Genomic DNA, 15,992 nt, shown 5'->3' with positions numbered 1-15,992 from the left:
ACCCCTCCTTTATTGTCCCTGTCTTTTGCAGCATCCACATTAATCTTCACCATCGAATTAGGAGGTGCTTCCCAAATTTGTTGATGAGGTCGATTATCTACCTGAGCAGTGCGGAATTCTTCTTCTTTCTTCTGTGCCTTCCAGTGCTCTTTGAACACTCTGGTTGCAGTTTCAATTTCCTCTATAATTGGCCGCTCTTTGTTTTCAAACACGAGTTGGTTCCTGGCTTTCCATAATTGGTGAATTAAGGTACAGAAAAATCCCTTCTCTTTCAGTTGGAGTTTTCCTAGAATATCAAGAAACCATTTTCTTAGTGTTAAACCCTCTTCTTGCTCAGTTCTCAGATTTAGGGGTGAGGCAAACCAGAATCTTCTCGCAAAGTCGCATTGCCTGATCAGATGCTCTTCGGTTTCCTCACTTTCCCAACAGCGCATGCAAGTGGGTATGCACCTAGCCCCCTTTCTGCTCAGATTCTTCTTAGTTGGCAGGGACTTATGTAGCAGCCTCCAGATAAAGTTGAGTGTCCTTGGATGTGCCTTGGTCTTCCATAACTCCTTCCAGGTATTGTCCTCTCTCTGTTCTTCATAGTTGTTGCTAGATTGGTGTCTGTTTTGAGCTTTAATTTGGTGGTAGGCTAATTTGACTCTGAACATTCCGTCTCTTGCCTTTTTCCATATAAAAGTATCTGTCTGCTTTGATCTTGGGATTGGAATTTCTTGAATTTGTCTGGCTTCAAATGGGGCAAAGATCTGGTTAATAAGATCTGTATTCCAGGCCTTTTCTTCTTCCCTTATCAGTGTCTCTACAGTAGCGTTAGGGTCTAAAATTTTTGGGGGAGACCATATTCTGGAACCGTTCTGTTTGGGGAGCCAGGGATCCTTCCAAATCTTGATCATTTTTCCGTCTCCAGTTCTCCAACAGCCTCCTATCTCCACAACACCCTTTGCTTGCCAGATGCTTCGCCATGTAAAACTGGGGGAGAACCCAACTCCTGCATTCAGAAAATTCCTCCTATTGAAGTACCTGCTGCCGATTGTCCTGGCTGCTAGTGATTCTGGGCTCTTCATAAGTCTCCAACCTTGCTTTGCCAGGAGGGCTGAGTTAAATGCTTCTATGTCCCTGAAACCCAGTCCCCCATTCTGTTTTGGTTGACAGAGTTTGTCCCATTTCACCCAATGAATTTTTCTCTCTCCATTTTTAGCACCCCAATAAAATCTGTTTATCATTGACTCTATATGATGGCATAGGCTATTTGGTAGCCTAAAGCACCCCATGATGTAGGTAGGAATAGATTGGACTACAGCTTTTATTAGCACCTCCTTTCCTGCCTTGGACAAGAATCTCTCCTTCCACCCTTTTAGCTTTTTCCACACCCTTTCTTGGACAAACTCAAACACTTGTTTTTTGGATCTCCCCACAAATGTTGGAAGCCCCAAGTACTTCGAGTGTCTTTCCACAGCCTTTATTCCCATCCGTTCTTGGATAAGCCTTTGTCTGGTTGTTGGTACGTTTTGGCTAAAAGAAAACTCGGATTTTGCCAAGTTTATGCGTTGCCCTGAAGCTTGTTGGTATGTAGTCAAAGCATCTTTTGTTTCCTGGATGTCCTGGTCCGAGGCTCTAGTAAATAGTATGCTGTCATCCGCGAAGAATAAGTGATTAATCTCTAGCCCATTCCTCGAAATTCTGATCCCATGTATCAAACTTCTGTTCTGAGCTGTACTAAGTAATCCGGAAAGTACTTCAGCGCAAAGAATGAAAAGGTACGGGGATAGTGGATCCCCTTGCCTCAAGCCTCTAGTCGGAGTGAAAGATTTAGTGGGAATACCGTTGAGGAGGATGGAGAAGGATGTTGAACTGATGCAATTCCAAATCGTATTCGTCCATCTACTTGGGAATCCCATAGAAATGAGGACTTCTCTAAGGAAATTCCACTCCACCCGGTCATATGCTTTCTCCATGTCGAGCTTTAACCCCACATAACCTCTCTTTCCCACTGTTTTCTTTTTCATGTAATGAAAAATTTCAAAGGCAATCAAGCCATTGTCAGTTATGAGTCTCCCGGGGACGAAAGCACTTTGGTTTTCCCCGACAATTTGGGGGAGGATTGCTTTTAATCTATTAGCCATCGTCTTGGTCACAAGCTTGAGGATGACATTGCATAGGGATATAGGCCGGAAATCTCTTGTGTGCCTGGGCTTCGCTACTTTTGGAATCATGCAAATGTAGGTTTGGTTTATCGGTGTTGGGTCTCCTTCTTCATTCAGAATTTTTAGGACAGCATCGGTTACTTCCTCCCCCACCTTCTTCCACATCTTTTGGTAAAAGATTGCGAGCATTCCGTCTGGGCCAGGAGCTTTTGTAGGGTGCATTTGTTGGAGAGCTTGATAGACTTCTTCTCTAGAAAAATCAGCATTGAGAAATTCGAACATGTCTTCCTTAATCCTCCCTTTGACCACTTCTACCGTTTCTTTGATATCTCTAGTTTCTTCCGAGGTGAAAAGGGTCTCGAAAAAACCTCTCATGATCTCCTCAATCTGCTCCTCATCTTCATGTTTAACTCCTCGATCATCTACAATTGAGTCAATCCGGTTCCTCTTCTTCCGTTGGGTGACTTTTTGGTGGAAGAAACTAGTATTCTTGTCTCCATATTTTAGCCAGCTCACCCGGGACCTTTGGCACCATCGGATCTCGTCTATCCTCAGAAGCTCATCTAATTCTGATTCCAATTCCCTGCCTCTCTTTACTACTTCATCAGTTTGTGGTGATTCATTGATGCTGTTTATTTCTTCTTGTGCTTTTCGTATCCGTTTTGGGATATCTCCAAAAGTTTCTCTCCCCCAGATTTCCAGCTTTTCAGCGCAAACCTTTAGTTTTCCTTGAATCCCCCCATTGCTATTTTTCCAGGCTTCTTCTATGATGTTCCCGCAATCTTCATTTGTTAACCATAATTCTTCAAATTTGAATTTACGGTGTTGTTTTCGCCTTTTCCCCACCTCCCCATTTAGGTCTATGAGAATGGGGCTATGATCGGATTTGTATCTTGGAAGGTGTTGGACTGTTGTTTTTGGAAACTTCTCTTTCCAATCCAGATTTGCCATTGCTCTGTCTAAACGTTCTTGAATGTTTCTCTGCCCTGCTTGTCCATTTGACCAGGTAAAGGGGTGTCCCATGTAGCCCAGGTCCAGGAGTTCACTAGATTGGACAGCCTCTTGAAAGTCTTTGATCTGAGACAGAGTAATTGGATTTCCACCTTGCTTTTCTTTTTGGCATAACACCTGGTTAAAGTCACCAAACACTACCCATGGAGTGTTTGAATTTTGTCCCAGATCATTAAGGAGGTCCCAACTTAATTTTTTATTTTGGATCTCCGGCCAACCATAGAAGCCAGTTGCCCTCCAGCAGTTTGTCTCCCCTTCCCTCTTCACTTCCATATCTATATGGTTTGTTGACATTGATAGAAGCTTTACCTCAATTGAGCTTTCCCACAAAACAGCAAGCCCACCCCCTCTTTGTCTTCCTTCACCGCTACAATCAACTCCAATCACATTTTGTAGACCTCCTTTGTGTCTCAGTCTCATAATCTCATCTGCCTTCTTCCTTGTTTCCATCAGAAAAACAAGGTTGGGAGCTTTTTGTTGGATGAGCTTGGTAAGAGCTCTCATTGCCCATGGGTTCCCAAGCCCACGGCAATTCCAACTTAACATCCTCATGGATCTCGGCAGGGCTGCTCAGCAGCCTCTGCCGTTCCCTGGTTGCTTGTTGTTGTTTTCTTCTTTTGCAGTGATGCTTCGTCTTCTATCTCCATGTCCTCCATCATGCTTATCTTTCTTTTCTGGGCTCTATTCTCTATTTCTTTCTTTGGCTCTATTTTACCCGTCCCGGTTCTGGCCTGTTTTTTCCATTTCCTTCCCAAGCTTGCTTTGTCTTCCTTTTCTGTGTTCGTGATCTCGTAGAGGATACTGTTTTCGTTGCCTGCTTGCTCCCCTTCCTCTATTTCTTCCCCGTTTTTTTTGTTTTTGCAGTGGACTTCTTTTGCTTTTCCTTGCTGGCTTAGTTCTCCCCTTTCATTGTCATTGTCTTTTTTTTTACTCTCTCTCTCTCAAACTCAAGCTCTCTCACCTCTTTCATGACTGGTGTTGTTGTTGCACTCACTCGTATCTCTAATCTCGCTCGCTCATTAGCTGTTTTGCACTCAAGTTTATCGTTGCGTGCTGTGTAGTCACTACCTCACATTCAATTAACCTTTTATTTACAATTATGTTAGACTTATATTAAAATTAGTTTTTTTTTTACTGGAAATGGAAATGTTCATTCAATTGGAGCCAGTATGTCGCACATGGCCAAATTTGTTACATGACCTGGGGCCTCCTCCATCCATACATAATTTGGAGTAACTTATTTGTTTTATTATTATTGCCTAATAGAAGGCAGAACTGAAACTCCAAGAAAGAATATTGTTTACTTCAACAAACTGTCCCGTGGCACCGGAGAATCCAACGCTTACCCTTTCCGGCAGAACGTTCCTCAAATCAATCACATGCGACAGTGAGGCGTTCACCGTAGTCCCACCAAGAACGCTTCCACTGTAGTAACTCACCACCACGCTTAAATTTTGTGTTACTGCCTCATAGCTTACAGTGGCAAATACTGTAGTGTTCAAACCCTCAACCCCATTCAGCCATGGCACACTAGTTACGGAAACAATGGAGTTCACATCAATGCCGATGTGCGCAAACGCAGGATCCCATGGATTGGAAAACGTGTCGAATTCTACAGCAACCGTAGGATCTCTGAAGAAGGGAGCTAGTGAAGCGTCGGGATTGAAGAGACCAAGGTATCCACCTTGTGAATCTTTGGGGATTGGAGAATGAAAAGGTGCCATGAAGAATGAGATTCCGTCTCCGCCATTTGGTGACACAAGAAAAGAGAAGCTAGTGGTGAAGCTTGCTAGCTTCTGGGTTTTCAAGTCCCAGAGGCGCACTGGTAGGCCATAAGAGACTCTACCAACACTGTTAGGGATTGGTTTACCGTTTTCGATCTTCGTGAGTTGAATGGAACCGTTGGATGATGCAGAGGCATCACCTTGGAAGATGAAGAGTTCGTTTCTGTATGGACTAGAAAAGTCTGAGAATTCGAAACTAGTCCTTAAATTGCGGTGCAGCATGAGAAGAGGAATGAGGATCAAGAAAACGGGCTTTGATTTGTATAAGGACATGGCTTCAATAAACATGCTAATTAAGATAATCGATATTTGGATAATGTCAAAGTGTTATACCCACTATATATATTTATAGAGTTTTTGTTTCTAATTCAATAGACTAGACGAAGCCAAATGAACGCTTAGTAGTTGACCACTTGACCTAGTAATAATAACGTTGGATAAATAATGGTGACTTCAACAATGTCATTTTGACTTTTGCATAAAGCTTCCATTGTCTTGTTTCTCATAGGAGAAAAAGCATTTACATTTTCTATGAGCGCGGAAAGAAATTAACAATTCATTACACTCCACGCTGGTTGTGTGGAAACTAAATAGGAAAATGAATTAGAAATATTAGTGTGTTAATTCGATTGGGAGTTATTTAGCAGTTGATTATATATATCGTAAATTCTACTCTCCTTCCTATAATAACATGTACATTACCTTCTATGACGTGTTACTCTTTAATTAGTAGTTATGTTAACTATAGTTAAATTATTGGTAATTAAATTATAACCCAAAGTGAGTAATTATATAATTTACTAAACTATTAAAAACCCAATTTTTGTTTCTTCCCCAAATCATGCTCCCAGAAAATGAACCATAATTTTCTGCATCTCCTCACCCGTTCCGTCGCCGTCGTCACCACCCGAGTATAACCGCCTCATTGGGTGCCCCATTCTCTCCGTCTGTCGTGCCGTCTCCGTCCTACAAAACGACGTTACCTTTGCACATTCTTATGAATTCTCAATTTTAATTTTCATTGTAGTGCCTTGTTAATTGAGTGTCAACTAAGTTTTGTTCGTTTGTCTCCTTTTTTGAGGCAGTTAATTGCGTTGATTGAGAAGGAAGGTATAGCGGCGGGAAAGAATCAACGATGCCTTATGGTACTAATGCATACAAAGATCTGCAGCATCAACCCAAGAAGGTGGAGGAGGAGGCTGTGGTTTGGGAAAATCTGTCTCTGTTTCCTTTAATTTCAGCGTGGATCTTCCACTGGGTCGCATGCACGCTTTGGAGTTGGATTCCAAGATTCATCTCGTTGGAAGTTTCAAATATTTGTCCGTACTTGATTATTATTGTGATGATCCTTGCTATCCTTCCAAAAAAGTCTACGAACTAGACCTTGACAAGGAGGTGGAGGAGTCGAATCCAATAGATGATTTTTCAAAGTTATTGATACCGGGTTCTATGCTCTTCACAAAATCTGAAGTGTTTGTTATTTTATAAGGATGTGTGGTCTCGATCATCTCGTACATAAGGCTAGTCCTCCGAATTTTTGGGTTTTATGCGCTGCGACCAAGGTTTGGGCCCCTGATCATCCTGACCAACACTCACATTCCTTACTTGATCACATGTATTTCTATGGTAAGCTATACCTCCAAATCTGTTTTGAAGATGGAAGAGTTTTCATCTACTCTTATGACACCTATAACTCACATTGGACCAGTGAGGGTGGCAATAATTTTACGCGTTCTTTTTTGTGTCCAAGTGGGTGGCCAGCGTCGGTCCTTTCTTCCAAGTATGTGTACTCCAGGTATCAGGTAATTTCCTGCATCTTCATGTTGTTTACTCCTGAGTATTATTATTCGTATTGGTATTGCTATTGTTACAGACTTGTTTTATCCTGGAAAATACCTGGCACTTTCATGCAAATACATTGGAGAAAAATACTTGATGTGTGCTTTCCAGGTGGATGAATTGGGTGTCTGTTATCTTCCAAAGACTTTAAGGCTGCTTAGATAGAATGCCATCCTTCAATCATGAGGAAAGGTCTGTGCTTGTTGATCTTGATGGCAAAGGCACATTTCTCGTTATGTTACCTGGCTTTGCAAAGGAACGAAGACAGGACCCAGTCCTGTGCGTGTTGGTTCTTCAAGTCATTGTGAAGAAGGTTGTATCCCATCCCTCCCGGATCCCGCATAGATCTGTGAGGTCCCCAATGGAGTGTGATTTCTTAGATTGGAAGGTCCTTAGCATGAACATGTACAGCATAAATCGTGGCTTCGATGATTGGTTTAGGGTCTCTCTTTTTCCTGGCATCCCCTGCAACAAAGCCATTGCATACAAGGTCCCAAGGGAAGGAAAAAGAAAATGCAACCAAATTTGAGTTCCAAACATGCTTGCTTGCTTCAAAGGTAATGTTTGTCTCTCTGTTTTTTGTCATCATTGTCTTATGTACCTTAAAGTAAAGTAGCTTTGTTATTTGTTGTTGTCTCATGTTGATGTGAGTAAGTTTGTCAATGCATGTCATTCTTGTTTCAATTCATGAATAGAGGAAGGTTCTTCCTGGTGATTTGATTGTTAGTTTGGAATATTGTATAGATTCATGTCAAGGACAACTATGCTAGCCAGTTTTCTTAAAATCTCTAATCTATCTTATGTATAGATTATGATGTCAACATAGTAAACTTCTGCATGCCTTCTTGTTCCAATCCAATGGGAAGAGCACTACTTTTTGGATGATGATTTCTTTTATGTTTTTGATTTTCTGTGATTTTCTATGATTTTAATAATGAACTCTATTCAATTAGTCAGTTTTTGAGTTGTGTTTCTACCTTAGCTTTTTTATTGTTTTAGCTATATCGAATTATCGATCATGGTTGTTGGGATGTAAATGAATTAAAAGGCTATCTTTAATTAATTTTAAGATGCCATTAATTTGTTCTATTTTATTATATAAATAGAAAAGATCACTCAATTAAAAAATGATAATTTGTTTAAAAAGAAGATTTTCTCAGTATCACATTAATTATGTTGATATGAATAATTACTTTTTAATAAATACTTGTTTTACAAATTATATTCAAATACTTCTATAATTAATTAATTATATAAAAGTATTTTTTATTAAAAGAAAAAAAATTATCAAAAGAACAACTGGACGGCTGGACACATGAAATGAAAGTATGAAACTAATGCTCCTGAATCCTTACGATGGCAATTGGTTTGGCATTTAATTGAATTGAAAAAATAAAATAGGAAAATTTATGTCATAAATTATTAAAAACATGAGTCACAATTTAATTGATTTTTTATTAATAATATGTGGAGAACTTTTTTTTATCCTATAAGAATTTATTAGACTCTTAAATTCGGCTGAATTATGTATCGAGTACATTATATTAATACAACAAACAAACAAGTTAACCAAAAACAAATAAGGAACACATTGTTATGCATTATTCTCTTGCAGGGCTCCACAATTTATATGTCTTGTTTACCTATGATTCTAAATCCGATATCTTTCAAGCAAGGTAATTGTGAAGAATGACCTTAAGTGTCTAATATTGAATTTCTATGATAATCTACAATAAAAGAACATATTGTGCACCTAATTTTATATATTTTTTATTGCAGTTGGCATATGATCAGTCTCAAAGAGTAATACTAGTATATAGTTTTTTTATGGAACGTGCTTTACATGCCTTAATTTTTCTTATTAGCTTTTGGCCTTATTTTTTATTTTTAATTTTAATGCCTTTAATAGTGTATAAGTTAAGGACTTAATGAGTTTCTTTGACCGTATTAGTAGTTTTGAATTTTGAGATATAATCTAAATAAAGAAGCTAGTATTAGTGGTTTAGAATTTTGAGCCAATAACAGGAATCCATCTTGCATTGTTTCTTCTAGAGTTCTTTCGGTGCTTATTAAATTCTTATTCAGATAGCATATGAAAATATAATGTCTTTTGGAGCTAAATTATGAAGGTTTTAATTAAGCATCAAATAGGTATTTTACTCTAACTTAACTATGCCTGGATTTAATCTATTGGTGGAATGATAAAATTATATTAGGAAATATTCGGAAAGCTCATGAGCAATGCTGGGAATTGCACTTTGTGTATGTAGCTAACATTCTAGCCACTCTCAATTGTTATTGTGACTGCTACAAAAGTTGTGTTCTTTGGTGATACTCTGCACATTAGAAGGTACCATTTGTTCAATTTTGACATGGAATAACAAATATACTAATGCATATGAGTAAGGAAATTGCTTTGTGTCATTTGTTTTGTTAGTTTAAATCATTCTTGAGTCTTAGTGATGGAAAAATATAATGAAGAAAAACATATTTCAAATAGATTTATCTCAAAATGAATTGTACCTCAAATCAAAATAGTTGAAATCGAGTAGACTCTTATACCAAACTAAAAAAAAATCAATAATAAATCAATAATTTGCTCTCTAACGTACTCATACTTGTTATAATAGACATAAGTGGATCAATTTGTACCCTCCACGACGTTATACAATGAGTTCTTATATTTTATCATTATTTTATTCATCAAACTCATAGTTGATTACGTTAGTTTGCTTAATTATTTATTTGCTTTAAATTTTTTCTTGTTTGTATTTTGCAGTATAATTGGATCTGTAATAATATCAATTAGCTTTTACAAGCTATTGATAATGTTCCTCTTTTACAAAGCTATAAAATTGTGCATCAAAACATACATAATAGTCATAATACTAGTACAAACCCTTATATTCTAATTCCATTGACTTGCATTCTAATTCCTGTATGCCAAAAGCTTTAATGGAAGATTATTAATTTTAATAATTCCTAGGGTGCATTCAAACTTGGATGCACATTTTTCCCAATAGCCATCAAGTACAATAAAATTTTATAGATGCATTTTGAAATAGTCACAAGTAACAAATCTTTCAATTTTTTTGTATTTTTATTTTAGAATTTCTAGTTTTCATGCATTGTCAGGTAATCATTCAGTAAGCTGTAATTATTGATATCTTGAGCTGTGATGTTTGGTACTTGGGGCCATAGAATCAGAAGCTATGAGAGGCATCCATTGAATTTGTCTCTGCGATGATATGCAGCATCTTTGTTTAGCTTCAAGGAGTTAAAACTTGAAACAGTGTTTAGTACTTTATTTCAATGGTTGTAGGGTGAGATAATCTCAAAACGTGTTAGCTGGTTCATGGGATGGATATCCAAAGTACAAATTAAAATGTTAGGAGGGCTTGCTTCTCTCATGTTCTATTATCTGTTTTGTTCTTGTTCTTTATTAAATTGGTTTTATTTTTTCATCAATCTTTTGATCAATGTAATTTTCATGACTAATTGTGAGAATGAAAGCATATTGTTTTAAAACAGATGTATTTGGCTAGTTTGTTGGATATAATGTATGTCTGAATTTGTTATGACTTTTTTTTTAATATTGGGTCGCTGATTATATGTTGAATATAAGAAGTAAAAGTTGAGTAATTACTCATAAATTAATTAGTATTAATTTTCTTATGACTTAAAATAGTTAATAGATAATTAATTAATAATATATACCAATTGAATAATTGTATAAATAAAAATTTAATTTATAATTTCGCAAAATAATTTTTAAAAAAGATAATTATGTATATATTAAGAGTACAGTACTCACAAAGATATGTAGTGAGTACTAAATCATATAAATAAAGATTATTTTTTTAACTTATTGTCATTTTTAAAATCTAACAAATAATAAACCAATTTATTTTTATTAAAAGATTTATTAAAAATTTTTTTACTTAAAAATTACTGAACTTTTTATTATTTATTCAAATTATATTATTTTAGCTAAATAAATTTTATCTTTTTAAGTAGCTCAAGTATTAGAATATTTGAATTATCTTTATAATTTTTAATTTTATCTAAATTTAATTTTTTATATTTTTAGATTTAATTTTAAAAATTTATGTTAATGTTAGAATATTTTTAAGAAATAATATTATAGCTTAATAAATCTATTAAAGACAGGTCGGTTATGGCACGTCAATGTGAGCCAATTTGGTGATAAATAGAATACACGATTTAGCGTTCGTAGTTAAAATTTGGTGGCTAAACTCTATTTTTTGGTAGTGTACGTGACAAGTTTTTCAGTTACATTTTAAACATCGTATTTTTATTCTATGTCTTATGTTGTCCTATTTTAGTAAACGAAAAAGGTGATAACATAAAAGAAAAGAAATTTAAAAAATTTAATAGTAAATGAGTAAAATGACATAATCTTCTTAGTTCAATAAATGTCAAATCAATTAATGAATGCAAACTATACAAAACAAAGGTAATTAGTAAATGGTACAAAATTACCAATCATCCTAAAATTTGAATCATCTTCAATCTGCCATTCCAGTTTCAGGGGCCACAACAGGAGACTCAGTTGTTCTGGAATTCATCCCGGACTCTTCGTTACTTGTAGATGCACAAACCAGGATATCGGGACCAGGACTTGATGTTTTCACTTGATCAGTAAAAGCCGATTTAGCTGCTGAGGTTGGTGTTGTTCCACCACCAATGTTCCTATCTTTTTCCATCTTCTGCAGATTTTTCATACTGTCATGTCTTTTGTGTTGATCACAAACCAAACGTCATCTTCCGTTACAAAAGCATAAAAATAACATAGTTTATAAATCCAAAACACAATATGCCGAATCACCATACAACGAAATTCTAAACATAGTTATAGTATGAGATATCTTAGTGAGGATGTCAAGATGGCTGCTGATATTCTTTTTTGTATCATCGTCTACCGGCTCCTTTGGGATTCTACCAGGAACATTAGGACAATTTTTGTTGTAGTGCCCTGTCACACCGCAGTTTGAACACCTTCTACGTTGCTTAAATTTTGAGTTTTTCTTGGGAGCTCCCTTACTCTTCACCACCAATGGGTCAACAAAGTAGTCATCGTCTAAATTACCGTTGCGTGGATTTTCACCTCGCTTTTGGAGTTTTGTAATTGTGTTGACAACATCATTCATTGCTTCGATAAAATCACTTGAGGGAAAAACAGAAGCCTATAATTGTTCAGAAAATTAAACATGAAGGTTATCTCTTTCAAGAAGGCCAAAATGCAGCAGGACCGAATGCAACATTAACTCCAGTGACAATTTCTCTGAAGGGTTATGTTGGCTATTTTGAATTAATTAACTAAAAACAAATGCAAAAAATGGCTATATCCTCAAGTAACAGAAGAACACAAGCAAACAGAGGGGATCATCCCAAGTCCTTGGGATATAATTACTATAAGTGGATTATATTAATTTCACTGTTTCGAAGTCAAATTCTATCTACTTGGGCAAGGTCCCAATTCAACAAAGTAACCATTGCTTACCTACTTTTCTTTTTTCTATTCAGCCACTCCCTGACAAATGCCCTCCATAATTCCATATAATCATCTTTAAATATTTGGTACACCACGCTTACTCTTTTAATCACTAATTAATTGCAAGAAGATAAATTAAAAAAACAAAACAAAACACCAACAACAACACAACATCAGCAACTATAACAAGATGAAAGGTTCGAAAAAATAACACAACAACATCCAAGGTGTTTCTGATCAAAATTAAATCTACTCTTATTCCAATTACCTACTTCAATTCCAATTAACTCAGTTCAGAACAAAATTAAGGGACATCAAGCAAACAATGAACAGCACAAAACTCAGGCTAGAATACACAAATAAATACTACAAAATGATTCCAAGTCACAGCAAACAAAATTCAAATTCCAGCTAACAAAAATTATGAACAAAATTAAGTAATTAACCAAAATAAATTATTCCTATTTCCCAGTCACAGAAGATAAGATATTCAGAACTAAAAATCATGAACTTAAAAATTTCAGAATCAGTAATCACAAGAATGAACAGCGCAAAACTCAAGCTAGAATACACAAATAAATAAATACTATAAAATGGAGAAAAGGAGAAGACCTACCTGAAGTACGAACAGAACGAACAGAGATGTCAGCGGCGAGGGAAGGTTTCAGCTAACGGATGAAGACAGAACGAACAGAGATGTCAGAGAGAAACTGAAGGCTAAGTTTGCTATGAAGAATATGGGAGATTTACACTAATGTTGATGGAGGTCTAATGTTAACACGACTTTTGGAAGTTCAAGCTTTGGTGATCCAAAACTATTTAGATAAGTAATTGGCAACTTACAATATCTAATAGTGACCAAACCTAAAATCTCTTATAGTGTGTACAAGTTTTCTCAATTTATCCAACTTCCTTTAATTTAGATTCTTATTAAAAATTGTTGAAACGGGTATTGAAATACTTAAATGGTACAATAAGCTATCATTTATATTTAAAAAGAAATAATTTTATAGCAGTTATTTTTTATTGTGATTCAAATTAGGTTAAGGATTTTAATGATAAAAAGTCTATTAGTAAATAATGTGTATTTCTTGATTCGAATTTGGTGTCTTAGGCATCAACAAATTAACGACTGTGACTAGGTCAAGTATAAAAGGATACTATAGGAGTATAGTAGATATAGTAGAATAATTGATCTGATTAAAAACTATGATGAGTGAGTTAAAATTCTCTTTAATAGAAGTTCTAATAATATACTATGATAACTTCAGTACAGTATTATTAGCTGTCAATCTTATTTTACATTCTAAGTCCAAATATTTTAAGATATACTTGTATTATTTTAGAAATCATGTAAACAACAAAGAAATCGGAATAAACCACATTTCAAAAATTGTGCAAGTGGCTGATATTTTCACAAAGGTTATACACTCATAAAACTTTCTACACTTCAGAGACAAACTTAGCATTAGTGATCAAGGTCAAATCAGCATAGCAACAGCAGTCTTCAAGAAAGTATAATTTAGAGATGATGAAGATCAAAGAAAAAAGAAACCGCTTAAAAACTAAGAAAATTAGAGATAATGATAGGAGTTATGGTATGTATATATATTAGTAAGGACTTACTTAATTATAATTAGTAATGAGTCAGCACAAATTAGTTATAATTAGCTTAGTTAAAGCTAGAGATTAGTAAGAAGGAGTACATGCTAACAACTTTTGTTAGTTAGTTTATAATAGTAATTTCCTTTCTCATTGTAATTCACTTAGCTTTCACCTCATGTCATAACAGCATCATCTCATTTTGATTGATTCAACGTATCTCTCCTTCAATTCCTCTTCTTCTTTCTCTACCCTCTAAGGCTTGGGGTTTTTTATTTCAAACAAAATAATTCTAAGTTACAATAAACAAAATTTAAAATCCAGCTAACACAAATCAGGAATAAAATTAAGTAATTAACCAAATTAAATGATTCCTAGTCACAGAATATAAGATATTCAGAACTAAAAATCATGAACAAATCAGAAATTTCAGAAACAGTAATCACAGGAATGAACAGCACAAAACTCATGCTGGAATACACAAATAAATATTATAAAATGATTCCAAGTCACGGCAAACAAAATTCAAAATCCAGCTAACAAAAATCATGAACAAAATTAAGTAATTAACCAAAATAAATGACTCCTATTTCCTAGTCACAGAAGATAAGATATTCAAAACTAAAAATCATGAACAACTTAGAAATTTCAGAATCAGTAATCACAAGAATGAACAGCGCAAAACTCAGGCTAAAATACACAAATAAATGAATACTACAAAATGGAGAAAAGGAGAAGACCTACCTGAAGCACAAACAGAGCGAACAGAGATGTCAACGGCGAGGGAAGGTTCCAGCTAACGGATGAAGACAGAACGAACAGAGATGTCAGGCGGCGAGAGAAGCACGAAGAAATTCTTGACAGTGACGGTTACAATGACGGTGACGGAGGCACGGTGAACACAGAGATAGCGCTCTCGAACAGAGGAGACGACTTCAAGCTCCTGCGATGGCGCCGACCTTCCACACACGATGCCTGTACATGCGACGGAGCTGCGGGGTTGAGGTGGCTGCAGTGGTTGGCGTGGCTGCGGGCTGCGGGCCTGCGAGGCTGGGTCAATGGGCCGGGTGGGTACAGGTTGAGTTATTTTTTCTTTCAATTTCAGAGAGGAATGGGGCAAAGGGGCATTGAGCTTCTGAACAATGATAAGAAATATAACTTTACTTTTTAATGTTTATAGAAATTATATATTCATCCCTCTTATAAAAATATTTAATTACAAAGTTACTCTACTTTAGTTAAGATATTAACTCTTATTGAATTAAATTAACTCAACCTTTTAATTTTTGGTAAATTTTAACTCAACATTATCACAACGAAGCAACTTAACCTGGGTGGAAATTCAAGGAAAGATTTTGAATTGAATGAATGGAAAATTATTGGAAACACCGACTGTTAACAAAATAATAATGCAAGGATCTTGAGTGTCACTTGTCCTATAGTACATGTCTCCTTGGACACTAACAACAGAAAGATGAGGAATGTCGAATAGATACAACCAAATTCGCATTGCCATTACAAGGCTATATTATCAATGCAAAGACAAAAGATTACAATTTTCATCGAATCATGTATACTAGATAGAAGAGTCTCTGTCAAATTGGTACACTCTTGTAGTGGGCTATAACATTTTGTAGAGACATTTTGTGGCTGCTAAAGATGTTATAGTAGTTAAGTAGGGTTTTTTTATATTCTACTTTATTCAGCAACAAAACATGGCTGCTAAATAAAATTCACTATACTATAGCAAAAAAAAAAAAAATTGTAGCAATGAGTATAGATTAGAAATGAAGCTGAAAATTTATATCTTTTGGCAGCGAATCAAAATGTGGTTAAAATGATCTTTAGGAACAAATTCTAGCCAATGCAGCAACGTGTATGTGTAGCAACATTTTTTGCTGCAAAAGTATTCAATTGCAAGCAAAGTTATTGTTTGCAAATTGCAACAACTTTTTCGTTGCAAAAAATGTTATCCCGTATATTGAGACTAGTTAAAACTTGGGGTGAATTAATATGTGCTTTTCTATTTCCTTTTTCCAAGGCTCGAATTAAATACTTTTGATTTTAATAACATTTTTTTTTTTTGTTTAGGTG

At 35.6% G+C, this 15,992-nt stretch overlaps 1 protein-coding gene and 1 long non-coding RNA gene across 2 annotated transcripts; one reads left to right on the top strand and one right to left on the bottom strand.

Annotated features, from left to right (window-relative positions):
- On the bottom strand, nucleotides 4,418-5,251 carry LOC107633807 (mannose/glucose-specific lectin Cramoll-like). The gene has a single exon (XM_016337407.2). The coding sequence runs from the start codon at nucleotides 5,228-5,230 to the stop codon at nucleotides 4,418-4,420; it is 813 nt and encodes a 270-aa protein (XP_016192893.2). The 5' UTR covers nucleotides 5,231-5,251.
- LOC110269828 lies at nucleotides 6,169-7,542 on the top strand. Its single transcript, XR_002358584.1, has 2 exons — nucleotides 6,169-7,070; nucleotides 7,223-7,542. It is a non-coding gene; the product is annotated as an uncharacterized LOC110269828 (long non-coding RNA).

Source organism: Arachis ipaensis, chromosome B03 (assembly GCF_000816755.2).
Source record: "Arachis ipaensis cultivar K30076 chromosome B03, Araip1.1, whole genome shotgun sequence".
Taxonomy (NCBI): Eukaryota; Viridiplantae; Streptophyta; class Magnoliopsida; order Fabales; family Fabaceae; genus Arachis; species Arachis ipaensis.
Note: the sequence above shows the minus strand (reverse complement) of the source record. Positions and strands in the feature narration are given on the sequence as shown.